This window comes from Oryctolagus cuniculus, chromosome 7, assembly GCF_964237555.1.
Source record: "Oryctolagus cuniculus chromosome 7, mOryCun1.1, whole genome shotgun sequence".
NCBI classification, from domain to species: Eukaryota; Metazoa; Chordata; class Mammalia; order Lagomorpha; family Leporidae; genus Oryctolagus; species Oryctolagus cuniculus.
The window spans coordinates 151,232,320-151,259,099 of NC_091438.1; the positions used below are offsets into that span (position 1 = coordinate 151,232,320).

The 26,780-nt window shown below is 61.1% G+C and overlaps 1 protein-coding gene across 4 annotated transcripts in view; it reads left to right on the top strand.

The window, feature by feature from the left end:
• CAPZB (capping actin protein of muscle Z-line subunit beta) overlaps positions 1 to 26,780 on the top strand; it is a 119,775-nt gene that overhangs the window by 91,277 nt on the left and 1,718 nt on the right. For 2 of the 4 annotated variants that reach the window (XM_051858035.2, XM_051858034.2), the window contains exons 5-9: positions 14,476 to 14,617; positions 15,395 to 15,511; positions 23,862 to 23,927; positions 24,439 to 24,515; positions 25,416 to 25,528. In XM_051858035.2, the coding sequence (XP_051713995.2) occupies positions 14,476 to 14,617; positions 15,395 to 15,511; positions 23,862 to 23,927; positions 24,439 to 24,515; positions 25,416 to 25,518 (505 nt within the window). In that variant the 3' untranslated portion in view covers positions 25,519 to 25,528. The remainder of the gene's footprint in view (positions 1 to 14,475; positions 14,618 to 15,394; positions 15,512 to 23,861; positions 23,928 to 24,438; positions 24,516 to 25,415; positions 25,529 to 26,780) is intronic. The other 2 variants (XM_070079213.1, XM_017346515.3) reach the window with 1 other exon arrangement.

Below are 26,780 nucleotides of genomic sequence, written 5' to 3' on the forward strand. Positions count from 1 at the left end.
AGTGCTCTGGATCCTGGCGTCCTGAGGCATCTCAGTCAGGTCTGTGTTTGGCTTGGGCTCTGCCTTCCAGCCCCCTCCCCCGTCAGGTGACTGACAGCTGCCAGCCTCAGCCTTGTCGGGCCCCTGAATCCTCTCAGTGTTGTGCTGCCGGGACCTTGGAGGGGGCTCCGACTTGACCACCTGCAGGAAGGCCACCCTGCACCTCGCCGTGTCACTCTCCCCAAAGCTCTCAGGAACCAGAAAGCCAGTGGCCTAGGGGCCATGACCTTGCCACGTGCAAGGTCTGTGCTGGGCAGGCAGCCCCTGCACACAGCGTGAGAAAGCCTCTTGGGCGCCTTCCCCGTTCACCTGCAAGCCCAGTAACCTCGTCCTTCCTCCTCGCGAGGAAGGTGAATGGAAGGAGACCCTGTCCTGAGACGCCATCGGGGCCAGGCGCTGTCCCGTCCCGGCCTCTCCCAGCGTCCCTGCCCTGGAGGAGGAAATCTTCCTCCCAGGACCGTCTGGGAGAGACAGGCTCCTTCTCCAGGTGCTAGGCCCTGCAAGGTGTGGACTCTGCAGGGAATCAGAGCTACTGCCCAGCACCTGGTGGCAGATGGTGAGCGGGATGGAGCTGAGCCAGGGTGGCTGACCCCCGGGGGTGTGCCCTTCCCCTCTCCCCTGGGCCGGACGCAGTTTCTCAGGCAGACTTGACCAAGAGGGCCAGCACTTGTGGGTGAGGCTCTTCCCCAGGGTGGGCAGACTGATGAGTAGGTGCCCAGAGAGGCCGCCCCATGTCCTGCCCCATTCCCTCTGGAGTCCCCTGGGCCCTGGTTCTCCCGTGCCTCCTGAACCCCTTGTTGTCATCCTCCTTCCCCCAGCTGTCAGCTACCCCACCACCGTGCTGGAAACGCGTAGGTGACGGCTGTGTCTCCAGCGTGCTGTGGCCAGAGGCGGCCTCGGTTGCTTTCATGCCACCTTGTGTTGCATCCGCCTCCACCCTGTCCCCACCTCAGCTGCTCGCGTTCCTGTTTCCCAAGCGCTAAGACGGTTGCTTTCCTGCGTCTGGTGGAAAGGCTGGCTCGGGGCAGGCAGTGTCACGGCCCTGCGCACCAGGCAGCCGCAGGGTGGCCGGGAGCACGAGCTCCTGGGTGTGTGCCCTGTGGGCGTGGGTCCTTCTCTCCCAGCAAAGTCAACACTGCTTCTCTGGTCCTGGGCCTCGTCACCCCTGCGCTATCCATCTTTCTGGGGAGAGACGGAAGTAGCGCCTTCCCTGTGGGGTATGCGCTTGCCGCTGCCAGAGGAATGGCACGCTGGCCGGGCGAGCCGCCCTTGGCTGCCAGGAACCCCGAGACCGGGGCTTTGATAGTTGAGGTTCCCAGAGAAGACAGGAAACCTTGCCTGCCCGAGCTTTCATGCCGGGCCTCGCCCTGGCCTCTCAGCCCGGCTCTGCCCGAGACCAGATGTTCTGACCGAAGGGGCCGGCACCGCTTTCTTCCCAAGCTGATTGCTCCCATCTGCACCAGGCATCTTGCCCTGTGCTCTGCAGTGCGTGGCTCTTGGCTTGGAGCAGATAATACCTTCAAACACGCGGTTGCAATTTATTGGCCTTATAAGTTAATTTTAGTGGGTGTGCAATTGATTGAAATCAAAGTTTAATGAAGGCCAGAGTTTGGAGTGGAGGAGCAGGGTGGGAAGGCACTTGTGTTCTTTCTTGCTTCAGGTCTCAGATAATCTTCAAAAGCTTTAATTAGCTTTTCTGCTCAGCCCTGCACGTCTGGAAGAGGTTTGCACGGTGCTTGTGACAGCCCTGGAAGGTGCAGGCTGTGAGGGTGTCCCTGGGCTCTAGCCTCCGCTTGCTAGGGTCCTCCTGGGATCCCAGTGGTGTCCGGCCAGGAAGGGCAGGGCAGGCCTACTTGTGTGTGAGACATTTGACCCCTCCGGTTCATGGGGCCTTGGAACTGCAGGTTTGCAGATGCCTTTCCTGCCCCTAGGCTGCTAAAGGGTGGCCCCGTCTTTTAGACCTGAGGCCCAGGCGGTGAGGAGATTTTAATGTATTGGCCTCATTGGGAATTGTCGAGGTTGAGGCAGGGGGAGATTTTCGGAGCAAACAGCAGAAGCATGGGAGGCAGGTGGCTGAATTCCAGGCCAGACTGCAGAGTGGGGAAGACATTTTTTTAAGATTTATTTTTATTTGAAAGAGTCACAGAGAGAGGTAGAGACAGAAAGGTCTTCCATCCACTGGTTCACTCCTCCAAAGGGTGCAACAGCTGGAGCTGGGCTGATCCAAAGCCAGGAGCCAGGAGCTTCTTCTGGGTCTTCCTGGGTGCAGGGGCCCAAGGACTTGGGTCAACTTCTACTGCTTTTCCAGGCCACAGCAGAGAGCTGGATCAGCGCCAGCCCTGACGTTGGCTTTGTTTTTTTGTTTGTTTTGTTTTGTTTTGTTTTTGTTTTAAGATTTATTTTGTTTTATTTGAAAGGCATAGTGACACAGAGAAAAGGAGGAAAAGAGGCCTTCCATCCACTGGTTCACTCCCAGGTTGGCTGCAACAGCCAGAGCTGGGCCAGGCTGAAGCCAGTAGCCCGGAGCTTTTCCAGGCCTCCCACATGGGTGGCTGAGGTCCAGCTACTTGGAGCCTCTGCTGCTGCTGTCCCAGGCGCGTTAGCAGGGAGCTGGATTAGAAGTGGAGCAGCCACGACTCACCAGTGCTCTGACGGTGCTGGCCCCAGGACCTTGCCTTCAGAAGGGATTCGGATGTGAGCCTCTCTTCTGCCTCTGCTCGCTGACTGACACTGGGCAAGTAAGCTGCCCCCTCTGGCCTGTTTACTTGCCCATCCCTCAGGGCTGGGGCTCCTGCTGACCCCTCCCAGGCGTGCAGTGATCTCATTCTGCTAGAGTGACAAGATCCTCTTGGTTGTGCCGTTTCCTGCATGGATGTCTGATGTTCTGTACATTTGTGACCGTGGCTGTGAGGCTGTGGGTGGCAGACCTGCCAAGACAGCAAGGCCATGTGGTGTCACTGGCCATGCTAGAAGCCTGCACATCTGGCTGTGCCCCACCCACAGCAGGACTTTGAGGAAGCTCCGGAGGATTGAGTTGATGACAGCCACTTGGTCCCCCTCAGCAATGAGGAGGACACACAAGGTGCTGGTGGCTCCCGTCCATGGTGACTGGAGGGAGAAGCACCTGGCGTCATTCACCAGGTGTTCACCGATGCACTTGGGTGCAGCTGTGATGGGCTCAGACCCAGCCCTGCCCTCAGGGCTATCGTTTTAACCTAAAGGCTGATTAGATGTACATGGGAACACGTGAAGAGACAAGCCAGACACTTGCACAGTTGGATCAGTGCTGTGAAGGAGCAAAGACCAGGCCCTTGGGGAGGGACAGAGAGTGCAAGCCCCTTCCCGTCGTCTGGCCGTGTGAGACCTGCCGGGGGCCCATAGTGGAGTACTCCAGTTCCCTACTCCAGCACTGACTTCAGCTTTCGGTTAATAAGGGAGGCAGCAGTGGTGACTCAAGTGATCGGGTCCCTGCCGCCCGTGTGGGAGACCTGGGTTGAGTTCTTGGTTCTTGGCTCCAGCTGGCCCCAGGCATTGCAGGCATTTGGGAAGCGAAGAGCAGACCCTGTGTGTACAGTGTGTGTGGGAGTTAGGAGAGAGAGAGAGACGAACTCTGCTATTCAAGTGAAGAACATTTTTGCAAGGCCCACTTTCAAGCCTGTCCTCCAGGAGCTTGGGAGCGGGGAGGGGTCCCACCACTGCCTGGTGAGCATGGCTTCTGACGCGTGAGCTGCACGTGTGCCTTCTCTCTGGGCGCCTGCACCAGCCGGAGCTCTCGGGCTCCCCCACGCACCCTTGCTTGGTTTTGCTCTGTGTCCTTTCTCTGTAACACTTGACACAGGTTACGTGGCTGTGCCTGCAACTCTGTCCTCCGTTTGTGGGTTGGAATCCTCGAGTCTTGGATGGCCGTGGGGACCCTGAGCCGGCCACGCAGCCTCGCATGGGAACGTCCAGACAGGGTTCTGAGTGTGGAAGTCACGTTGAAGTCCTAAGGCAGTGCTGTCAGTGAGTGCAGCTGGAGCAGGCTGCGGGGGGAGAGAGGCACACAGGCGTGGGTGCCAGGTGCCCAGGCTCGGGCGTCACTCTGGAGGGTGCCTGGGACCCGGCAGCCCTGTGTCTGTCCTGGGAAAGCCCCAGACACAGTTGGGAAGTGGGGGAACTGTGAGCAGCTGGCTGAGAGTGCAAGCCCCTTCCCTTTGTCCGGCCGTGTGAGATCTGCAGCGCAAGCTCCCTGTGCTGCCCACTGCCAGGAAGGCCAGGCGGGGCTCCCGTGGTCCGCGGGGTTGTGCCTGGCGAGGAGTTTTGTGAAGTCAGGCAGCAGAGGCAGCCTGTGGGGATGCAAAATGGGCAGGAAAGTCCTGGAGCTAGGGGCCGGCGCCCTGGCTCATTTGGTTAATCCTCCGCCTGTGGCGCCAGCATCCCATATGGGTGCCCAGATTCTGTCCCGGTTGCCCCTCTTCCAGGCCAGCTCTCTGCTGTGGCCCGGGAGTGCAGTGGAGGATGGCCCAAGTGCTTGGGCCCTGCACCCCATGGGAGACCAGGAGGAAGCACCTGGCTCCTGGCTTCGGATGGGTGCAGCACCGGCCGTAGCGGCCATCTGGAGAGTGAACCAACAGAAGGAAGATCTTTCTCTGTCTCTCTTTCTCACTGTCTATAACTTTACCTGTTAAATAAATAAAAAACTTTAAAAAAAAGAAAAAGAAGAAAGTTCTGGAGCTAGAGGGACGTGGCTTTGGCATGTCTGCCTGCACCCGCTGCCGACTCAGCTGAGTCTGTGGCTTTTGCTTGCGGAGGTCGGAGCGTCTCCGAGATTTCAAGGATGCAGGAGGATCCTGGGACAGGCACCACTTGCAGGTCCCCTGCTCCAAGGTGAAGATGGGAGAGGACTGTATGCTCAGCTCATCGGCAGTGCGGTTGGTGTCTGGGTGTCAGTGTGTATTTTGGTGTTTTCAGCCATGCACTCGGAGCACCTGGGGAGACCCCCAGCCCCGCTGCTGTGAGCCTGGAGCTTGTGCAGAAGTGCCGGAAGCACTTGACAGAGTGACTCGAGCTTGCTTGGGTTGTGTTATTTTAATTGGATGGGGAGCCAGGTCCCAAGAAGCGCTCCTTGCCCGTCTCCTGGACTCAGGTCCACTTCGCCTCTCAGCTTTTGGGGGAGTCGCATTGTCTCTGCTTCCTGCTCTGCTCTGTGGACTGCACCTTCCAGGCCCCTGCAGGGTGCCCCGGGACAGCTTGCATGTCACACCCCTCCTTGGGGACCCAGATGGGAACACCCACCGCAGGTCCCTTCATCTGGCACCCTCAGGCTGCAGCCCAGGGTTTGGTTGCCTTGGCCAGCCCATCTGCTAAGAAAAAGCAAGATGGAAAAGAGGAGTATGGGGAAAATCAAGTTTGTTTGTAAACGTGATCCCCCAAGTTGGCATCCGAGGACTCTGATTCTGCAGGAGTTCCTGAGCTCCTAGGACCATGTGGCACAGTCACGTGCTGGGGTGGAAGTGGGGGCTGTCCCTCCTGTGGCCAGGCCGCTTCATCCTGCCAGCTCCCCGTGCTCCTCGATGGGAAGCTGCTTTGTGGAAGTGCGGCAGACCGTGGTCTCACAGCCAGCAGCCCCCGTGAGACAGGACCCTCCAGAATCCCCGGCACGGGGCACTCTGGTGACAGTGGGCTGCCTTCCTCCTCTGGTAGCGCATGTGCAGAGTGTGGTGTGTGCATGTCACTTGCAGTCTGACCCAGTTCTGCCCCCTGTGCTCCCTCCCACCCTGGCTGGGATGTCTGACGATGCCCAGGCAAACCTGGCCTGGAGGCAGAACAGCACCCTGGATCCTGCTCTGAGAAAGGGCTCATTCCATTAGCTCTGAAAGAACGTGGCAGCGCCCTTCGCACAGATGGGTCCTCGGAAGTGGTGGCTTCGGGTGACCGGGATTACTTGGAAACCCGAGGGGTAGGGTGGACCCAGTGCTGCTGAGTGTCAGCTAACCATTGGCTCCCAAACAAGCGAGAGCCAGATCGGGCCCCTCCCGCTGCTCTGTTGTCTGAGGGCTTTGTTATTTCCCCTGAAGTAGAGAAGGGAACGCCTTCTAAAGAGAGGCCGTAGGAGCTGCAGCCACAGTCCAGATGTGCGCCTTTACGTGCAGCTGGCAGTAAGCTCGAGCGTGCCTAAGCCAGTTGGTATGTTTGCTCTGGGGTTGGTGCACCTGTGTGTACCGGGAGGAATTTCCGCAGAATACCTGTCCCGTGTCTGCAGGCAGGCTCTGGACACATTCCGTAAACTGTGGTGAGAACAGCTGCTCTCAGCCCGCAAACGGGCGATCGGGTTTCAGCGTCATGTTAGAGCAGGCCAAGTCCAGCCAGGGGACGCGGGCGTTGCATGCGCACCCCCAGCCAGCGGTACTTGGGTTTTCGACCCAGGCTTCTGGGTGGCTCAGAGCCCCCAAGGTTGCCTTCTTCCCGCTGAGGCCGGCACTTGGGGCTGTCAGTGGTGTCGTCGTCCTTGCATCTCCACGAGCGGGGGCCACGGTTGTGCCCCCTGGCCGTCTCCTGGACTCAGGTCCACTTCGCCTCTCAGCACAGCCAGTGCAGGGACAGCAGACGCAGGAGGGCCAGGCCGCCCTGTGAGGGGGAAGGCTGGGTCTGTGGGTCCTGGCGAGCCGGTTAGGGATTCTCCTCTCTTCCTGGGGTTGCATTGAGCTGTTCCCACCGCTGAGTCCCAGTGCCCGTGTGCTTGGAAGGACACTGAGGGCGCTCAGAGAGACTGCTGCCGGAGCTAGGCCGCTGTCTCTGGCCGGGTGGGAACAGAAGGGAACGGAAGGGTGTGATCCGAGGACCAGAAACGCCACCACTGGTGGAGCAGCACTAGCCTCCAGGCTTCCTGTTCCCTCTTCTTGTCATAAAACCCAGCACACAGGGGCGTTGCCATTTGAACTTGTGCCCATAGGACCTCGACCTCGTCCTCGTCCCGTCCAGCCACCAGCTAGGGTCAAGAGCGTCCCTCGTGACTGCTTGTCCTGCTGCTTCTGTTCATTGAACTCAGCAGCGGAGCAGGCCGTACACCTGCTGGAGGACGTGGGGTCGGGAAAGGAGACTTGCAGCCTCCCAGCCCTGGCCCTCCAAGAGCCCAAGCTCCTGACTTAGCAGCACAAAGTGCGGGGCCTGCTTGCTGTAACAGCACTAATGTTTCCAGTCTGAACCCCAGGATGTCGGTCAACGCCCACCTCACACGTACACTCTGTCTCTCAGCTCCCTGGCCACTCCCTCATTCCAGGCCAGGTTGTGGGCGTTCCCATCTGTGAGTGACCCCCAGCTTGAAAGAAGAGCCCAGTGGACTGCCGGTTTCCCCCCTGGAGCCTTCACCGTAGCCTCCAGTGCTCCTCCTAGGAGGCCTCGGGATTCTCTGCTCCCTAGATCTAAGCTCCTCTGCACTGCCTCCCACTCCCCGTGCTCTGTCCCAGAGGCTGAGCCCTCCAGGGAGGGGTGGCCTAGCCCTTCAGGGAGGGTGTGGACGACAGCGGATCCAGAATCCCCAAAGACTGGTCAGACTGGTGAAGGCTCCTCCACGAGGCTTGTGGAGAACACAGTGCAGAGTGATGGCCTCGCATCCACTGTGCCTAATTCTTAAGTATAGGAAGAGACGATTCCATGGCAACACATGAGAAAAAAGCTGAGTGTGCTGATATTAGTGAGCTCATCTGCCTGTGGGTGGAGGAACCAGTGAGCCGAGAGATGTGTCCACAGTGGAGTCAGGGCGTTGTCTTTGTCCTCGTCACCCAGGCATTTGGCCTCGTGGTCAAGATGCCCACACACCACAGCTGAGCACCTGCTTCCCGCCTGCTCTGGCTTTCAGTTGCAGCTTCCTGCTCACGCAGCCCGTAGGGGGCAGTGTTGGTGCGGGAGATGGTCTGCAGCGGATTCCTGCCCACGCATACGGGAGACCTGGAGTGAGTTTCCAGGTCCTGGCTTCAGCCTTGGCCCAACTGTAGCTTTGCAGGCCTTTGAGAAGTGAACAAGTAGACGACGAGAAGAGTGCTCACATCCTCCACCCCACCCTACCCCGTCTCCCTCCCTCCCTCCCTCCCTCCCTCCCTCCCTCCCTCTCTCTCTCTCTCTCTCACACACACACACTCACTCACTCACTCACTCACCCACAAATTTTTAAGTTACAAATAAGAAAAGAAGGACATTGACCACGGGGCATGTATTAAGGTGGGGGAGGATAACCAAGGTATCCCCAGGGGACTTAATGACCTTCTTATGGAGAGGAATACTCCCCCTCCCCAAATAGGACAACCAAAAGTGTCTCCCGTGACAAACGTTACCTGGGGTACACATTGAGAACTTCTGCCCTGAAGGTTTTCTCAAATTAGAAACAGCTGGGGTGGGGGGGAGAGGGCACTGTGACATAGCAGGTAAGGGCGCCAGTTCGAATCCTGGCTGCTCCACTTCCTGTCTTCCTATCCAGCTCTCAGCTATGGCCTGGGAAAGCAGTGGAAGATGGCCCAAGTGCTTGGGCTTCTGCACCTGGAAGAACCCCGTGGCTCCTGGCTTCAGATTGGCACAACTCCAGCCATTGCAGCCATCTGGGGAGAGAACCAACAGATGGAAGACCTCTGTGTCTCTCTCTGCTTATCTAACTCTGCCTTTCAAATAAATAAATCTTAAAAAAAAAAAAAGTGAGCTGGGGCTGATGTTAGGGCGAAGCATCCTATATGGGCACTAGGTCGTATCCCAGCTGTTCCACTTTTGATCCAGCTCCCTGCTAATGGCCTGGGAAAAGCAGTGAAAGACAGTTCAATGCTTGGACCCCTGCACCCATGTGGGAGACCCAGGTGGAGTTCCAGGCTCCTGGGTTCTGCCTGGCCCATTGTGGCCATCTGGGGAGTGAACCAGCAGATGGAAGATCTTTGTCTCTCCCTCTCTTGGTAACTCTTTCAAATAAATAAGTAAATCTTAAAAAAAAAAATCATACGAGGATGGGAAGGCCAGACAAGAGAAAACTTAGTTAGTGCTTATGTAAGTCATCTTTAGATGCATAAAAGGACCACATGGAGGGAGTAGGCATCTAGCCCAGCAGTTAGTCCACATCAGAGTCCCTGGGTTGGGTTCCCGCTCCAGCTCCCGAGTCCAGTTCTCCGCCAGAGCACCCCTGAGAGGCAAGATTCCTGCCACACACGTGGGAGGCCTGAGTGGCAGTCCCAGTTCCTGATTCTAATCCTGGCCGCTGCAGTCACTTGGAGATTGAGCCAGAGAATGGAAGCTCTCTGTCTCTCTACCTCTCTCTCCTCCCTCCTTCTCAAATAAACGAAATATAGGAGGTACGTGTGTGGCACAGCCGGTTAAGCCTCCACTTGGGAGCTAGTATCCTGCATAGAGCACTTAGTTCAAGTTCAGACCACAACGCTTGTGGTGCAGGTTCCTGCTGATGTACACCCTGGGGGGCAGCAGGTGATGGTGTAAGCACTTGGGTCCCTGCCATCATGTGGGAGACCCAAATCGAGTTCCTGGCTCCTGGCTTTGGCCTAGCACAGCCCTGGCTGTTGGTGGGCATTTGAGGAGTGAACCAGTGGATGGAAGATCTATGTCTGTCTATGTCTCTCTGCCTTTCAAATGAAAATGTAGAAAATGAAAGATAACCCTTAAAAACATAGGGGCTATGAGAGGAAAGGGCATTAAGTTCTCTTCTGTATAGTTCCAGGAAAAAGGGCAGAGGTTTTCGTGCAAGTCACAGAACTGTTTGAATGGGTCAAAATGGGTGCTCAGAGTCTGCCTCTGTAGGCCCTGAAGCAGCCAGGAAGACCTAGGAGTTGGAGCTGGGAGCTCGGATCCAGGTCTCTGTACAAATAGGGAAACAGTCATGGGTGCCAGATACTTCTCCTTGCTTTCACCTGGCTTTATATAATGAGGCCGACTACAGAAGAAGATCCCCATTCCCAGCACCTGTGGGGCGCCTCTCGTAACCCCCTCTCTATCCTGGGTCCTTGGACGCCCTCCACCGTGTCAGAGCCGTGGAGCCTCTGGCCAGGGGTACGTGTCTGCCAGGGCCCTGGGCCCGAACCAGGCCTGCAAAGGTCGCTCCGCCTGCTGGTGCCCACAAGGCGCGTGCTAGTGAGGTCAGAGCCAGAGTCCCTTCCTGGCTGGCACTGCTGAGCCCTGCTCCCCGCAGGTCCGTCCTGGCCTTGGTTCTCTGGCGGGGGGCTGCAGCCTGTGACACGAGACCTGCTGGGGGCCTTCCCCAAAAGCAGTTGCAAGGAAGGAGCCAGCCTCAGAGTCCATCGCAGCCCAGCGTTGGCCCAGACAGGCTGGGCCAGCGTCGGCGCCGCCCAGAGTCCTGCAGCAGCTTCCGTCCTCGGTCTCTGCACGCCTCGGCTCCAGACGCTCCGGGGCCTGTGGAGCTAAGTGCTATGGCTCTTACTCTGGGGCAACCACTCTGAGTGTCTCTCCCCTTTTGCACACCCCCCCCCCCCGAAGTCCTGTGGTTGAGGAGTTAGCGACACAAATCCTTCGTGTGTGACAGCACGGTTCCGGAAGAGCGACTTTCAGGGAGCGAGCACAGACTCCAAGAAGGGAGACTGCCGAGATGCCGACAGACAGGCAGCCAGCCCATCCGAGGGTCCTGCCAAGCTTCTGGCTCCTCCAGCCCAAAGGCGTTCCCTAGGGACCCAGGCTTTTGGGGTTACGAGACCTGGGCTGGCCAGTTGTACACACTCTGGATTTCCCATGGCAGGACTTCCAGACGCGGCCCCAGAGTGGTCCTGTCGCTTTCGGATCAGCCAGCCACGCTCTCTGCGGTTGCCTTTGCCTTCAGGAAACACATGCCTTTGCTGTCAAAGTCTTGGGAGCTCCCAGAGCTGCGCGTGGGGCTGCCAGCGTGTGCTAGAGGAGTCGGTTCTTGGGGTACTCCAGCAAGAGGTGACTCCCCCGGGGTTGAGCCCCCGGCCCTCCCCAGGCCCGTCTGTCATTTCGCCTACTCCCCACATTCCTGGCGTGTCCTGACTCCCACCGCCTCGTGGCTTCTCCGCAGTCTGCCTGAGATTGCCCCTGTGCCAGCCTGCTGCCGGGCTCCCTCGTGGAGCAGCCGTTCAGCCCCAGCCGTCTGACTCTCAGAGGAGGCCTGCCAAAAGCCCGTGCTCACATCTCCGCGCCACCGGCTGACCGGAGACCGCGGCCGGCCCATCCTCCGCCCCCCAACCCCGGGGAACTGCAGGGTTCTGGGCTCCTCTGTAGCTGCCCCCAGCCATGCAGGGTCCAGGCATGGCTTGCTGCCGATGGCCCGCCTCTGTTGAAGTAGTGTTAGCGTGCAGGCCGGAGTTATGCTGCTGGCCTCGTGAAACACACAGGCGGGGTAAAGTGCTTCCGTGTGTGTGCTGTTAGCTCTGGCGGGCGACTCCTCCCTGCCTTTATGTGGTTTCAGACAACATTTTAGCACATTCTTAAAATACCCACAAAAGCCTTTATGTAAAAACTCATAAATGCAAGCCATATAAAAGCTATTTTTTTCCTTGTTTCATGTCGTCATGATCAAAGGATAGTAGGTAAGAATAGATTTTCGAAAACCTGTTGAGGTCCCTCTTTAATTAATGCTTTACGTGCACAGCAAAACCGTAAACGCGTGATGGGAGGGGTAACGCTGCTCGTTCTGCAGCCGTGCCCCTCCCAGAGGCTGCTGTTCCTGGCGGGGTGGGTGGGGGGTGTCCAAAGGGGCCCTTTGTCTCGGAACACCAGGCCGAGACTTGGGGCGGCCCGAGTCCTTGGCGATCCCTTCTGGTGCCTGGAATGCAGGTCCCTTCTTGGGTTGCTGTGGTGTGTGGATCCCGGCAGGGCCATCTCAGCTTGTTCCGCCTCACCGGGCAGGGAGTGTCCATTGGCTTCCAGGCGAGAGCCCAGCAGCCCAGCCTCTGAGTCGGCCACCACCGTCTCTACTGAAAGTCAGACGGGCTGTGGGTTGGTGTGCTGCGCACTGCAAACTGCAGAACCTGGCTGTAGAAACAGTGGGAACCGTGGCTCCATGGTTCCATAAAAACTGCATCTGGGCAGAGGCTGGAAGGGCATTTGGAAAAATCCCGTCCGTGGGCTGGGTTGATGGATGGTGCTGTGGCCTGACTTTAAGTTTCCCTTTTTCACAGTGTCCTCACAATCCAGTTTTTGGTTTGGCGGGAAGAGCAAGCAGCCCACAAGGAGGTCACAGGGAGCCTGTGCTCTCCAGCACTCTCCACGTGGCCACGGGGAAGCCGAGGGTGCCCGGGTGGAGTGGGGACGGCCAGTTCCGCCTCTGCCACATCCCTGTCATCCTCTTCCTCTCCTGCAAGAACACGACACTGAGGAGTGTCCTGAGGCGGCAGAGCCCTGGGCCACCAGTGTTGGCAGCCGGTCACTGGCTGTCGGGGCGCCCAGGGCTCTCCTGGTTCCCTCCAGGGCGGCCGGACCCTGCGGCTCCCCAGGCTTCAAGCCTTTGTTCCAGGATGACGACAGGAAAGCAGGAATTCACAGGCTGCCCTTTTCACCAGCATGAAAAAAAAAAAAAAGCCGTGGTTTTTCAAGTTTTCCCCCGTTTGATGTGGGGCTGCTCTCCCTACCAGCAGCCTGGGGAGGAAGCTGTGTGTTGGAAGCGGGCTGCCTCTCAGCAAGGAGGCACTGGCAGGCCTGCTGCAGGCTGTGGCGCTGCCGCGTGCCTCACCTCGTGAGCCCAGGAGCCCCCAGGAGCCCCGGGAAGAAGCCGGTGGGACTCTGGTCTAGAAGTGACCGACCCTCTCCACGCCCCAGGAGCACTGCAGAGCGGCCCAGAGTAGGTCAGGTGCTGCCTTTTCCAAAGTTTGAATGTGGGTAGTGTTAGACTCCAGGAAAATCACAGAAACAGTACCGTGAACCATTCGTCTCCACGGGGGCCTGGCCCCAGCACACACACATCACGGCCAAAATCTGCAGAGGCTCGAGTCCCCCTGCACGTGACCTACACGCATCCTCCAGTGTGTTTTAAAGCCACCTGCAGGTTACTTACGTACCTGACGCTGTAAGAGCTGTGTGTGTCGTTGCTATACTGTGTTGTTTATGAAATAATGGCAAGGAGAAAAAAAAGTCTGCGTGTTGAGTGCGTCTGCAGCTTTTCTGGTCTGGATACTTCTGGTCGCAGCTGGCTGAGTGCAAGGACAGGAAGTAGCACCTGTGACACAGCGGGCCCGGTCTGCAAAGGTTCCTCCCTCCTCCCCCACCTCCTGCCCACACTTGCTGCTTGTTAGCATCGCCAGTGCTGGGAGTGTCTCATCCTGATAGCTTTGAAATACAGGTCACAGACACCTGTTAAGTTTTAGTCCTCAATTTAAGTGGTGAACACAGTGATCATTTGCCAGGCGTCTACCTTATTAGTTTATTTTTATTTCTCAATTGCTCTGTAAAGGTGGTTTTGTCCCTGAGACCCATGTGCACCCAGCTCATCTCTGGCAGCCATCACTAAGCCACTGTTGGGTAGATAAGGACTTCCACAGAGCTGTAACCAGGTGCTGGCGCTGGTCCCACGTGTGCCTTACTCCTGAGCCCATGACCCTGCCGCGGGCCTGGGGGCGTACCTCCCCGCGTCCAGGTCTGAAGTCCTGTCCACACGGCGCTCCCTGGTGGCAGCCTTGAGAACAGAGGTGGGGAGTGTCCGCCCCACAAGCCACGTAAAGCCCATAGGCAGGACTCAAATTCAGCAGATCTGTAGCAGGCTAATTTTTAAGTGGGTAATTCTGTATAGCCTGCGACTGAAGTTGCAGATACCCAACGGCCCTTGGTAGAGAAGAGACTCCCCACCCTGCTCTGGAATGTCACTGTGCCCAGGCCGAGTGGGTCGGAGGCGCCAGGGGCATTGCGGTGAGGACTGTGCTGGCCATGAGGGACGAGCACCCAACTCGGGGGTCTCCCTCACAGCGGCCTCAGCCCTGCGGAACAGGCGGCTTTGGGCTCTTGGATTTGGGGTCCCGCCTGATTGGCCTTTTCTTTCCGTCCCATTTGTTCGTGACTGGGAATTTTTCCATATCGATTGAGATCAGAGGAGGAGGCTCCAAGCTGGACCCAGCCCTTCACTGAGTCTTTCCCAGGCTCTGGAGGAGTTTGCTGCTCCCATCTGTCCTGCAAAGAGCCGTCTAGAAGAAGGAAACTGGGGCAGCAGCTGCTCCAGGAGCCGTGTCGCACCCTGCGCTGCGTCCCCCGTCTGGGAGGAATCTGAGTCCCTGAGAAGGCAGAAGGGGTGTCAGAGACCACAGAGCCGCAGCCCTGAGACCACAGAGCCACAGCCCTGAGCCCACGCTCTCCCCGCGTCCCTCCCCAACCTGGGGCACCAGGACACAGCCAGGGATCCACCCCGGGACCTGTGCAGGGTTGTTCATCCCACACTGCCAGGCGAATCGCAGCTGAGGGGCAGCCGGGACCTGGACTGGCCATCTGTCTCCTGGCTCACGGGCCTGTTTCCTGCAGGTATTTTGAAGGTGGTGTCTCATCTGTCTACCTCTGGGATCTGGATCATGGCTTTGCGGGAGTGATCCTCATAAAGAAGGCTGGAGATGGATCAAAGAAGATCAAAGGCTGCTGGGATTCCATCCACGTGGTGGAAGTGCAGGTACAGCCCCCGCAGCAGCCGGCAGCCGGGCCTCCGGGTGCAGCTTTGGCGCTGGGGACACTGATGAAAACCCCTGCTAATTCCTAGAAACACCCCAAAGCCGATTGGATGCAGATCAGTGAGGACTGAGTAGTCGTGGATCATAAGGTCCCAGCGAACTCGGCGTACGCGGTTACAGATGCAGCCCTTTCAAAAACAGCGTGGGGTGGGTGTGCGGCACGGCAGTCAGGATGCGACTTAGGGTCCTGCGCCCCGTAGTGGAGTGCCTGGGTCCTCCCCGCTCTGCTTCCAGTTCCAGCTTCTTGCTAACGCACACCCTGGCAGGCTGGAGTACCTGGGTCCCTGCCACCCACATGAGAGACCCAGATTCAGTTCTCAGCTTCTGGCTTCGGCTGTGCCCAGCCCTGGGTGTTGAAAGTGGGGAATAAATCTCTCACGCCATCTTTTGGCTTTTCAAATAAAATAATTAAAAACATTTCGGGGAGTCCCTCCCTTCCTCCCCCCCCCCCCTCTCTAGAAAGCTACAGATCTCCCCGTTGGTGTTTCTCTCTCCAGGTTATCTGTAACAGCCTGGGCTGTGCCTGGCCAAAGCCAGGAACTGGCACTCAGTCCAGGTCTCCCACTTGGGTGTCCCTTGCTGCCTCCCAGGGCAGATGCGAGGAGGGAGCTGGATCCAGCATAGAGTACGGGCATGCCAGATGCCCACCCCAGTGGCCATGGCTGAGGAGGGAGCACTTGAGCGTTCCTCGGGCTCTGATCTCTCGTCCTCCCCTGCAGGAGAAGTCCAGTGGCCGCACTGCCCACTACAAGCTGACTTCCACGGTGATGCTGTGGCTGCAGACCAACAAATCCGGCTCGGGTACCATGAACCTCGGAGGCAGCCTTACCAGACAGGTAGTGTCTCCCTTCACTCAGCCCAGCGCACACTCCAGCTCCGCCCCCGAGCGGCCATGGCTGCCTCGCAGCGCTCGTGGGCTGCACTCCCTCGGCCCCCTCTCTGGCCATGAGCAGCCCTGTGGTCCGGTCAGCCCTCGGCTTTGTCAGGAGCTTGTTAGAAACACAGAGCTCTCAACCCTGACCGGTCAGCTTCTCCTGACTTCCGCTCTCGATGCTATTGGTGAAGCGTCAGAACAGATAAGCTACCTTTGGCAAGCCTCACCCATCCTGAGAGAAGGCATTCACCTGTGCCCAGTGCAGGGCGGCAGGACGCTTGGGGTGGGGCAGAGGGGAAGCCCAGACCCAGCCCACCCCAGCCTGGGAGGGAGCTGCCTTCGCCCGCCAGCGCGGATGCTGTGTTGGTGGAAGTGCGGTGGCCTTGGGCGTCCAGGGGAGCTCTCTTCTCCCGTCCCTGTTCCCGTTCTCGTCCGGCCTGCTCTCCTGGACAAGGGTTCCTTTTAACATCAAAAATCTTTTCAGTAAGATAACTGTACTCTTAGTTAGTTGCTGTTGATAGAAAAAATAACATAGAGCAGAAAGGATTGATTCGGTAACCCTCTGAAGTGGATTTGTAGTCACGCGGTTGAGACGGTGCCTGGGCGTGGCATACCTGAGGTGCAAGGGCCGTCCCACCGGGCTGGAGGCTGCCAGGTTCCTGGGGTCCCCGTCTGGCCTCTGGCACCAGGGCTCACAGGGCAGGGCCTGTCCTCTCATGTGGGATGGCTCTTGCCTTCTGGGGACCAGTGACACGGGAGGGGCGACCAGCCCTGCCACAGGCTCCTCCCCCACTCCGGCCACCTGGCAGTCGGGTGCAAAATCCTGGCTCCGTATCCGGAGACTACTTCCTGCATCACTTACCGCTCTGCACTGTTTATAGTTCCACCCGGTCTACAGTGACCTGGACAAATATTTAGTCCTCGGCCTTCCTAGTAGTTTAAATCAGAGCTGTCAGCCCACGGCCAGCGCCTGGTTCCGGCTTGGCGTGCAGGGTGCTCCTGCCAGACCAGACTCGGGCCTGACGAGCAGCTGTCCTCAGAACACCTCAGGGGGCCACCGGCCTGCTCTTGCCTCTGCTCTGGGAGCTTTAGCGAGAAGACCCTGACTCCTGTCGTCATGTAATCACCTGCGGTGCGTGGCAGCTGGGGCCGTCTCCAGTGTCGGTCACTAACTGGGGGGTGCAGTGAGGTCAGTGAGCCTGAGTAGATGGCACAGATTCTGAGCAGCAGGCGACGCAAGGGCCGCGGGCTTCAGCCGTGCGTCCCGGGCTCAGCCTTGGCCAGGTGCCTCTGGTTGCCTTGGCAGGTAGGGGGCTGGAGGAGCGGCAAAGAGGTTCCCGGCGGATGGAGGAAGCCAGGGAGCGTGTGCAGACCCTGTGTGGGGCCGGCTCCCCAGGGAGGGTGCGCAGACCCTGTGTGGGGCCGGCTCCCCAGGGAGGGTGCGCAGACCCTGTGTGGGGCCGGCTCCCCAGGGAGGGTGCGCAGACCCTGTGTGGGGCCGGCTCCCCAGGGAGCGTTGCAGACCCTGTGTGGGGCCGACTCCCCAGGGAGGGTGCGCAGACCCTGTGTGGGGCCGGCTCCCCAGGGAGGGTGCGCAGACCCTGTGTGGGGCCGGCTCCCAGCAAGGACAAGCGCAGGAGAGCCAGCGTTCCCATTGAACAGGGAGGAAGCAGGTTCAGGCTGGTAAGGGCCTCTCCCATGCTGACTCAAGCAATAAGAGGCAAAGCCTGGATTTGACCCTAGATTTGTTGACTTCCCCTCACCGCCCCCGAAAAAAACCCACTGCTTTCTGCCACGCCACACTTTTGATTTTTGGGGGGGGGGGCCATACTAGTTTTTTGTTGTTGTTGTTTAGTTGGTTTTTTGGGGTTTTTGGGGTTTTTTTTTGAAGATTTATTATTTATTTGAAAGGCAGAGTTATAGAGAAAGAGGTCTTCCATCCTCTGGTTCACTCCCCAGATAGCTGCAGTGGCCGGAGCTACACCGATCCGAAGCCAAGAGCTTCTTCCAGGTCTCCCACGCGGGTGCAGGGGCCCAAGGACTTGGGCCATCTTCTGCTGCTTTCCCAGGCCATAGCAGAGAGCTGGATCAGAAGTGGAGCAGCTGGGACTTGAACCAGCACCCCTATGGGATGCCGGCACTGCAGGCGGCTTTACCCGCTACGCCACGCGCCGGCCCCGCTTTTGGTCTTGATCTGTCCCCGGTGGCTGATGTTCAGCAGATGCTAAATAAACATTCGAAGGGAAATACTCTGAATATGAAGCTCAACAGAGGCAGAAGCTGCTGAGCCAGCTGCCCGAGCACTTGTGCCAAGCGGCTGCTGTGGCCCGTGGTGTCGGGCGGGCCTGTGCGGGGCCCACGGCGGACCCCAGGGCGAGGTCGCCCCGAGAGGTGCTGAACAGCACCGCCCTCGGCTCCCTCCCGCGGCTGCCTTTGACGGCAGGAAGCAAGTTGTCCGGCACGAGACGCGCTGGCTCCGGAGGTGGTGAGGAGGGGTTCCGGACCAGGTGTGCCTTTGTCAGAAGGTGGCTCTGCCAGCCGGCATGGGGCAGGGGCTGCAGGCAGAGGCTGCTGGTGTCGGTGTCGTCCATGAGAGCAGTGACGAGGGCCTGGGCTGGGCAGCCCTGGGCGGCCGGAGAGGAAGGAGCCAGTGAGATCCCTGAGGAGACAAGGATCAGCCGAGGAGGTGGGAGATAACAGCACAGAAAGAGGTCGAGGCAGGAGTACAGAGGGCAGCGCCGAGTGGGAGACGTTTCGGCGTAGTGGGGTCAGGGTGTGAGAGAGGGGGGCAATCAGGAGCCTCCTGCCTGGAGCTCCCCCACGGTGCAGTCCTCCAGGGACGCCCGGCCTCCTCCTCCCCCGCCCCCGCCCCCGCCCCAGCTCATACACACTGTGCACAGTGTCAGGGGGGAAAGCCATTGTGTCGAGAGCCGTCTCTCCAGGCCCATGCTGCCGGGGTCCTTCTGCCTGGGGCCTTCCCAGCAGAAGGGCTGTGAGTGATGCACGCTGGCCACTCCCCTGCCTCAGGCGTCCAGGCTGGGCCCTTGTGTCCTCTGCGTAAGCAGAGACAGACAGAGATCTCCCATCTGCTGGTTCACTCCCCAAATGCCTGTGACACCAGGCCTGGGTCAGGAACTCAATCTGGGTCTCCCACGCAGGTGGCAGGGACCCAAGTGCTTCAGGCATCACCACTGCCTTCCCGGGTGCACAGGACCAGCAGGCTGGAATCGGGACTGGAGCTGTGGCTCCAGCCCGCGCACCCCTGTCTCTGACTCTGCCTTTCAAATAAATAAATCCATCTTTACAACAAACAAAACCTACCGGGCACTCTGATTGGAGTCACCGGCATCTTATCAGCTGCACCAAATGCCCGCCGCCCTGCTGGGGTTGGGGGCTTGAGGGCTGACTGAGCACCCGTCAGGATGATGAGTGCCCCAAGCCGCATTTCCCTGCTGCTCACGACGCACCCAGGCCTGGGGACGTCGCAGCCGGCTCAGCCTGGGCGCACCGGGCCCTCGCCCACCCGCTTCGCTCTGGCCTTTCCTTCGCCCCCATGCCTGCTCCTGTCCCCAGTGTCTCGCTGGAAAATGAAGCAGAGTGCTGTGGCAAATCCGTGCAGCTGGGGCTGCTGGGGACAGCAAGCAGCAGGCTCTGTGGGGGCTCAGGAATGGCCAGGGTCATACCGTCCTGCCGTGGGCGGAAGGTGCCTCGTGGCAAACCGCCATGGAGGCCTCGGCAGGAAGGCTGTTCGGCCCAACAGGCTGGAAGGGAGTGGCGCCGAGAGGTTACTTCTGTGTGACAGCAGAGACGTGGAAAGAGGCAGGGCTGTGCCTCTCTGGAAAGAGATCCGAGGTTTCCTGCCCGGGGAGGGGCCCTCCAGATGTCCCCAGGCGGTTTCCCTTCATGAAGGTGGAATGCTTGGTCGAGTGGGGAGCGCGAGCCATCTCTGGCAGCCGAGCTGTGGCTTCTGCTCAGAGTGGCACCCCGGCACGCCTGAGGACAGCAGAGGCGCCGGCCCGGTCGTCACAGCAGGGAAGTCCGCTCGGAGCTGGGCTTGGCCGTTAGGCCAGGAGAGTCCATGCATTCGGGGCGGCCCCGCCCTCCCTCGTAGATGCTGGGACAAAGGGCAGGCGCGGCTGCGGGTGGCCACCCTGGCTTCCGGGGGCAGTTAGGTTTTTGCTGGGTGACCTGGCGTTGTCGAGAAGGAAAGCTGGCGCGAGGCCGCTGCCCGGGTGTCCCTGCCCTGCCTCGTGGCCTGCCGTCGGCTTTCCCAGTGAGGAGTGCAGGTGAGGCCGAGCCAGGGGAGAGGCCTCGCCGTTCAGATCCCGGCCCGGTCGTGTGCTGGCTGCGCGAGCTTGCGGGCGGCTTCTCTTCTCTGAAGCTGCCTGTTGGTACCGCAGCGTTGGTCACGGCTGTTCGGGAGAGGTGAAATGAACAGCATGCATTTCAGCGCGTGGTTTCTGCCAGGTACCTAATAGCTGTCCCTGTGTTGCCGCGGGCCTTCTAGAACCCGTACAACTTCAGACTCAGTTACAATTTCCCTGTCGGGCAGAGCCGGTCCTCCTTGGGAGCTGGCTGGCTGCTGTTTCCCGGTGTGGCCGCATGTTTCCCAGCTGGCCTCTTGCCCGCAGCACACACAGCTCTGCAGCCCGGAGAAGCCTGGGGGGGGGAGCGCCGTGCCGCAGGTCGGGGCGCCCGAGGCACGTTATGTACGTGAGCTTATTCCTGTGAGGAAGCGGCAAGGAAACTGAGGCCCGGACCAGCCCAAGCCTCTGGCCCTGGGGGAGCTTCGGGGCCGCAGCTGCGCGCTGCCGTGGGGCTGGCTTCCTCCAGGAGATGCCACAGGCGGCGGGAGGCACAGGCTGCCCTCTGGAGGTGACACGTGCCCGTGTTGTCCCCATCTCGAGGCCCCAGGAGGAGGTGAGGGTCTCATTGCGGACAAGCCAGCTGGGCCTGACTCCAGCCTCGGTCGGAAGCACCATTTGGAGCGTGTGTAGCCACAGCCCTGAGCATGTTTTTCTTCTGACAGTGGCTTTTGTCCGGACGTAGTAACGTATGCATTGCAGAAACAGCTCTGTTCTTGGTGGGTCAGCACTGTTAGCAAGCTGACCCTGGCCAGCTGTGCAGGGGGCGGGGGGGGGGCGGGGGGGCCGTGGAAAATGCCTGCTTGGGCAGGATCTTTGCTCCCCACGCCCCAGCCCCTGTGGGGCCCCTGTGTGCTCCTGAGGCAGGCACCGCCCACAGGAGGGTGGGTGAGCCCACCTGCTCCCCGCCCCCACCTCTTGGTCACTTTGCATCTGGGGGCTTCGCTTTTCTGCTTGTTGGAAGGGGGCTCTTGGTTCTGAAGCACGAAGGCAGGAGCCAAGGTGTGGTCAGGAGGCTGGTGTGACTCAGCTCACCGCGATGCCCCGAGCCCTGCCACGAGGCCAGGCCGCACTCGGGCTGCTGGTGCTCACGGAAAGTGGGGTGCTGAGGCCAGCGCTCGGCCTAGCTGTCCGGACTCAGTGGGACGTCCGTGTCCAGCACAGGAGGGCCTGGGCTCAGGCCCTGGCCCAGCTCCCGACTCCAGCTTCCTGGATACACAGCAGGGGTCGCTCAAATGCATGGGTTCCTGCCACCCCCATGACAGACCCAGATGGGGTTCTGGCCCCTCCCTGGCCACTGGGCACATTCAGGACGTGAACCACCAATTGGGCTGTGAGATGCTTTCCCTGTCTCTGGAATTCAAAAAAAAAAGTCTTGAGCGAGCTCCGAGCCCTGGCCCTCCCCCGGGGTACCCGGGAGTCTGTGTTCTGCGTGGAGGCTGATGGGCTGGAAGGAAATCATTTGGATGAGACCCCACCCTCACCCCCAGCAGGGCGGTCTGGGCACCGGGCCCATTCCCACGTGTGCAGAGAGGACGCACAGCCGCGGCTGATGCTGTGCAGCAGTGGCTGGGTGAGCCCCTTCACGCGCCAGCCAGGTGTCTCGGCAACAGGAGGAGGAAGTTCCGGCCAGCGCTGCCCTTCTGCCGGGGTGGAGTTTGTTCCGGGCTGGAGGGAAGGAGCCGGCACCACTGCTGTCTCGGGACCGAGACGCCCCAGGTCGCCTGCCAGCGTGTCCCGGACTCCTGCTAGGGGCCAGAGAGCGCGCTGCGGCATCGCACCCTCTCCCACGGGACAGCCCGTGGTGCCGCAGACTTAGTGCCTCTGGAAGGGCCTGGGAACTGGGGCCTTCATTTCTCCAGAGAGCAGCTCACTGCTGTACAACCAGTGCCTGTCACGTGTGATGTTCTCCCACCCATCGGTCACACCTCTGCCGTCGGCAGCGTCCCTCTGGGGACAGCAGCCTGCATGGCGTGCCCAGCTCGCCTGCGTCCACACCTGCACCGGGCGTGAACACCCCCGCTGTTGGCCGTCTCCTGGGGTCACGATGTTCCAACCTCAGCCGTGGATGAACTCGAGCTCGTCTGTGGCTCTCACAGACCAGTCCAGCCCTGCAGAGGGCGCTGTGGCTGCCTGCACGAGGCTGGAACCTCGCGGCTGCGGTCTCTGTCACTGACGGGGCACGAGGAATAGTTGAGCACCTGACCACTGAGGTTGCACAGAAGCTGCCGGCGCTGCCACAGCTCCTCCTCGGCCTGCTCGAAGTGATCTGAAACTCACACGTCCTTCCACGGGAGCTGTTTGCACACCGGGGTTCTGCATTCTGCACTCAGTGAGGTTAACCTCTGAGCAGACTAAGTGGTGGGTGTCAGTGGCCTAAGGAGTAGGGAGAGCAAAGGTGCTGGAATGGGCCGGGGCTGTGAGCCGGGCGGACCCTCCCCTCGGGTGGGCTGGGGCTGTGAGCTGGGCGGACCCTCCCCTCGGGTGGGCCGGGGCCGTGAGCTGGGCGGACCCTCTCCTTTGGTGGGCCGGGGCCGAGAGCTGGGCGGACCCTCCCCTCGGGTGGGCCGGGCCGAGAGCCGGGCGGACCCTCCCCTCGGGTGGGCCGGGGCGTGAGCTGGGCGGACCCTCCCCTCTGGAGGGCCGGGGCTGTGAGCTAGGCGGACCCTCCCCTCGGGCCTCGCTGCCAAGGCTCAAGTGGAGTCAGGCGGCTGACGTGGGAGCTGCTGTCGTCAGGGCCTGTCCCAAACCCACATTTCGAGTTCTTTTGTAACCCCCAACCACCTCATGCCCAGCTGTGCCTCCCCTCACGCCCCACGGGAACGGCCGCGAGGCCACCGGGCCACAGTGCCCTGCCCGCAACTCGGCTGCAGCCGCAGGGCTGGCGTCCTGGCCCCAGGTGAGTGGCTGCCCTCCAGCCCGGTGTCCCCATCACAGTAGAAGGACGCGGGGGACACTGCGCTCAGTGAGTCCTTGCCGGCCCCGGGCCTGGTATAAGATTCGCCGCCAGGTGGTTGTCCTGTCAACAGCGGTTTTGACTCCCCTCTCCTCTCCCTCCTGCAAAGGGGGACTGGCCGCTGTCGCCCTCTAGTGTCCGCGCGTCCCTGAGGCGCGCTGTCCTGGGCTCCTTGGTTGGTAGTTGGAAGCCCAGGCAGTTGAAGGCAACGGCTCGCACGTTCGTGTCCGCAGCTCGGGTCTGCCTCTCCTGGCCTGAAAGTCATTCTCCCCGATGGGAGGGCAGGGGACAGCGGCGGCAGGCGGCAGAGCCCTTAGCCTCTGAACACACCCACGCCAGGCGTCTGCCGCTTCCCTCCCTCTCACTCCCGTTCCTCGGTCACTGAGTGCAGCGTCCGTGTCTGCAGGGACTGGGAGATGTTGCAGGAAAACCTGCCCTGCAAGAGTCCAGAGCCTCGTCCGGGCTGGGGGACGCGGGGACAGCCACCTCCCCGCCTGCCTCTTCCCCTCGAAGCTCCGATGACTGAGCCATGACCGAGGCTGCCTGGCTTGGGAAGAGGCCGCCGGACACCGGCTTGGCCTCCCTGCAGCCTCTGAAGCCACAGAGGGTTTGGCCTCGGTCTGCCACTGCCGCCTGTGTGAGCCTGGGCAAATCACTTCAAGCTCGGACTCCGGTGGACCGGGGCTGTCACCCCCAGCAAGGCCTCCACCACCCACAGCCGCCGGCGCAGGTGCTGTGCCGGTGCTGTCTCCGGGGAAGACAGCTCCCCCCAGGGGAGCAGCAGCACTGGAACCCAGGGCTCAGGGCCTTTGCGGACGGAGCGGACGGAGCGTTTATAATCTGAACTCTGTCCCTCTGTGCCTCGGCTCCCCTGCTGGGAAAGCAGCCTCACACCTGCAGCAGCTCTAGCAGCGGGCTCTGCTAGAGGTGGGGGCCACGCCGCCGCGCCCAGGGCTCTGGCTCTGACCGGGGGAATGTTCTGTCTTTCGCAGATGGAGAAAGATGAGACTGTGAGTGACTGCTCCCCACACATAGCCAACATCGGGCGCCTGGTAGAGGTGAGTGGGCCCCGCGGGCTCCGGGCTCCTGTGTTCCCCGCAGCCTGGGCCGTCTCCAGGGAGGCTGGGAGCCGCTTCGCCGGCGGCGCACAGCTTGTGTTTGCCTTGGCCTCCTGGCATCTCCCCCACGCCTGCGAGACGTGCTCCCGGGGTGACTGCCCAGCCCTTGGCTCCGCGCCGATCGAGTGGGTAGACCCCTGGAGCATTCAAGGGCTGGAGGGGCTCCCGCGCCAGTGCCGCAGGCTTCCTCCCTCTGGGAGGAGGGGTCTCAGGACTGCTCGCCGTATCGGCGGGAGGGCTGAGGGATGGTGTGGTTCTGACCAGCTCCAAGGAACGCTGGGACCTGGCCACCAGGCCTGAGGTCGGGGACACACTCAGAGCACAGAGGGCAGGGGCGGCCTTGCAGCCAGGGGCTTGGCCCTGGCTGTGTCCCCGTAGGGAGAGAGGCTGGGCTGGGCCAGGGCGGCCCTGGCTCCTTGGTTGCCTCCATGGTGACTGACTCCCTTCCCAGGACATGGAAAATAAAATCCGAAGTACGCTGAATGAGATCTACTTTGGGAAAACGAAGGACATCGTCAACGGGCTGAGGTAACGTACCCAGAACTCACACTCCAGAACCAGGAGGGCCTGCGCGCTCACAGCTCCGCGGGCTCGGGCTTCGGCCTCCTCGTTGTAAGAGGGAGCTGGGGGCCGAGATGCCCCGCAGGTGTTGGAAGGGAAGCCCTGGGCGGCCTTCGTGCTCTGAACGCCCTCACAGCCGACTCCACGTGGGACGGAGCTCCTGCGCCCGCCCCTCGGGCTGCCTCCACTCCGTCCCCAGCTGCGCAGCCCCCTTAGGCCCTGCGAGGGCGAGAGACCACTGAGCTCTGGGCGGACAGAGCCAGAGCCGAGGTCCTCACCTGCCCCTCCCACCCTGCTCGGGTCCTTGGGGTCCGTAGAGGACTGAGCAGGAGGCAGAGCCTGCATGGGGGCATGAGAGGTGGCTGTCAGTGCAGCGAGCTGGCCTTGCAGCCCAGAGGCTGCGTCTCCTCCGAGCCCTGTTCCCCACCGGGTCCAGGAGGCAGGGGGCTGCACGGGGGGTGAGATGCTGAGGTCTGACGTGTTCTCCACCGTGTGTGGCCAAGGGCTCTGCTGTGCCGTTGCTGGCCACCCCCCTTGTCCCTATCCAGTGGTCCCAGGCCAGCTGAGCCACTGCGGAGCCGCCCACGGTGGGTCTGTCTGGGACACAGGTTCCAGCCAGCTGCCCTCTGGTTCCCCTTGGCCCTTCTCATCCTGACTTCCTGGGCCAGAGCCCAGAGACCCCAGCGTCGGGCCCTCCGCCTCCGACCAGACCCTCTCCCACCCCGCCAACCCTCTCCTCCAGCGGCGGTGGTGCCTGCGCTCACCGGCAGCGGGGACGCCACGCAGTCACCGTCTCGGGCTGGCAGCCTCCGGGTGCACCCAGCCCCCACGCCCTGCCTGCTTCTCACCTCTGAACGCTCTCTGTAGATCTATTGACGCTATCCCTGACAACCAAAAGTTTAAGCAGCTGCAGAGGGAGCTTTCCCAAGTGCTGACCCAGCGCCAGATCTACATCCAGCCTGATAATTGAGCCGATCCAGGTACCCTGCCTGCCAGGCGTGACAGCTGCCCACTAAACAGCACTCACCAACCGCCGGGCCCTGCGCGCCCAGTTAAACCTCCACTAACCCCCGTGCGCTCTTGGCTGCTGGGCGGCCGTATAACATGTTGCCTTGGCCCGCGTAACGGACACGTTCACGTGTGTGGTGTGTGCTGTGCACTGAGCGAGGTCCCGGGGAGACGGGTGGTTTCAGCTTTGGCTCCAGAAGGAGCCCAGGCCAGGGAACTAACGCGGGCTCTGTCGGAGGCCGCTGTGTGCACGCACAGCTGCCCTCTGCTCCCCACATGCCTCGGGGTGGCCTTAGGATCTCCCCCGCAGCCACACACACCCTGCCCCGTGGCACAGGGACTGAGGCAGCTGGCTCGGGGGACCCCACTCTCCGAGGCTCAGGACAAGCGTGGGGGGAGCCGTCGTGCCCCTGACCAGATGCTGCTGCTCCAGACCGGCTGCTGCTGGAGCGGCCTGGTGCCGGGGCCGTGCCGATGGCGGAGCTGGAGCCTGTGCCGGGGCCGTGCCGATGGCGGAGCTGGAGCCTGTGCCGGGGCCGTGCCGATGGCGGAGCTGGAGCCTGTGACAGACACGGACGGATGAGGGCGCTCGGCGCTCTTGCGGAGGGCGGGGGCTGTTAGAATGAGGCGTTTGGTGACCCAGCCAGCAGGGCCGCCGAGCCCCCAGGCACAGGGTCCGAGGCCCGAGGCCCAGCCCAGAAGAGCTGCTGGGAAGTCTGGGGGTGGCGGTGCTTACTAAGCAGCCGGGGCTGCCGCCCTTGCACGGTTGCGGGATCTCACGGCCAGGGCGTCTCAGCCGCCAGCCTCGCCTTGCGGCGCTCGGGCAGCCAGCAGGGGCCGTGGTCTTCCTATGTGGAGTGCGGCCGTGACCCTCCCAGTGACGGCCCTGCTCCTTCGGCCTCCAGCTGCTCCAAGCTCACGTCCACAGCTCTAACCTGGTTCTGACTCTGGGCTTGGTCCTTGCGGGGCGGGGCTGGCAGGACCCAGCGCCGCGTCCTGTCTCCCCAGGAGAGCCAGCTGTGCCGGGCGAGGGAGCCGCTGCTCTCTGGTCACGCCCTCCGACGTGAGCTCAGTGAGGCCCGCAGAGCACTGCCCACGACTGGGCGCCTGGGAGCCACCACCCTGCCTTTGGCCGCTGCAGAACTCGGGGCAAAATCTGCCTCAGCTGGCGTTTCCCACGGGCGCTCCTCGGCCTGTGCTGACGGCTCGAGTCCTGTCTGTGCC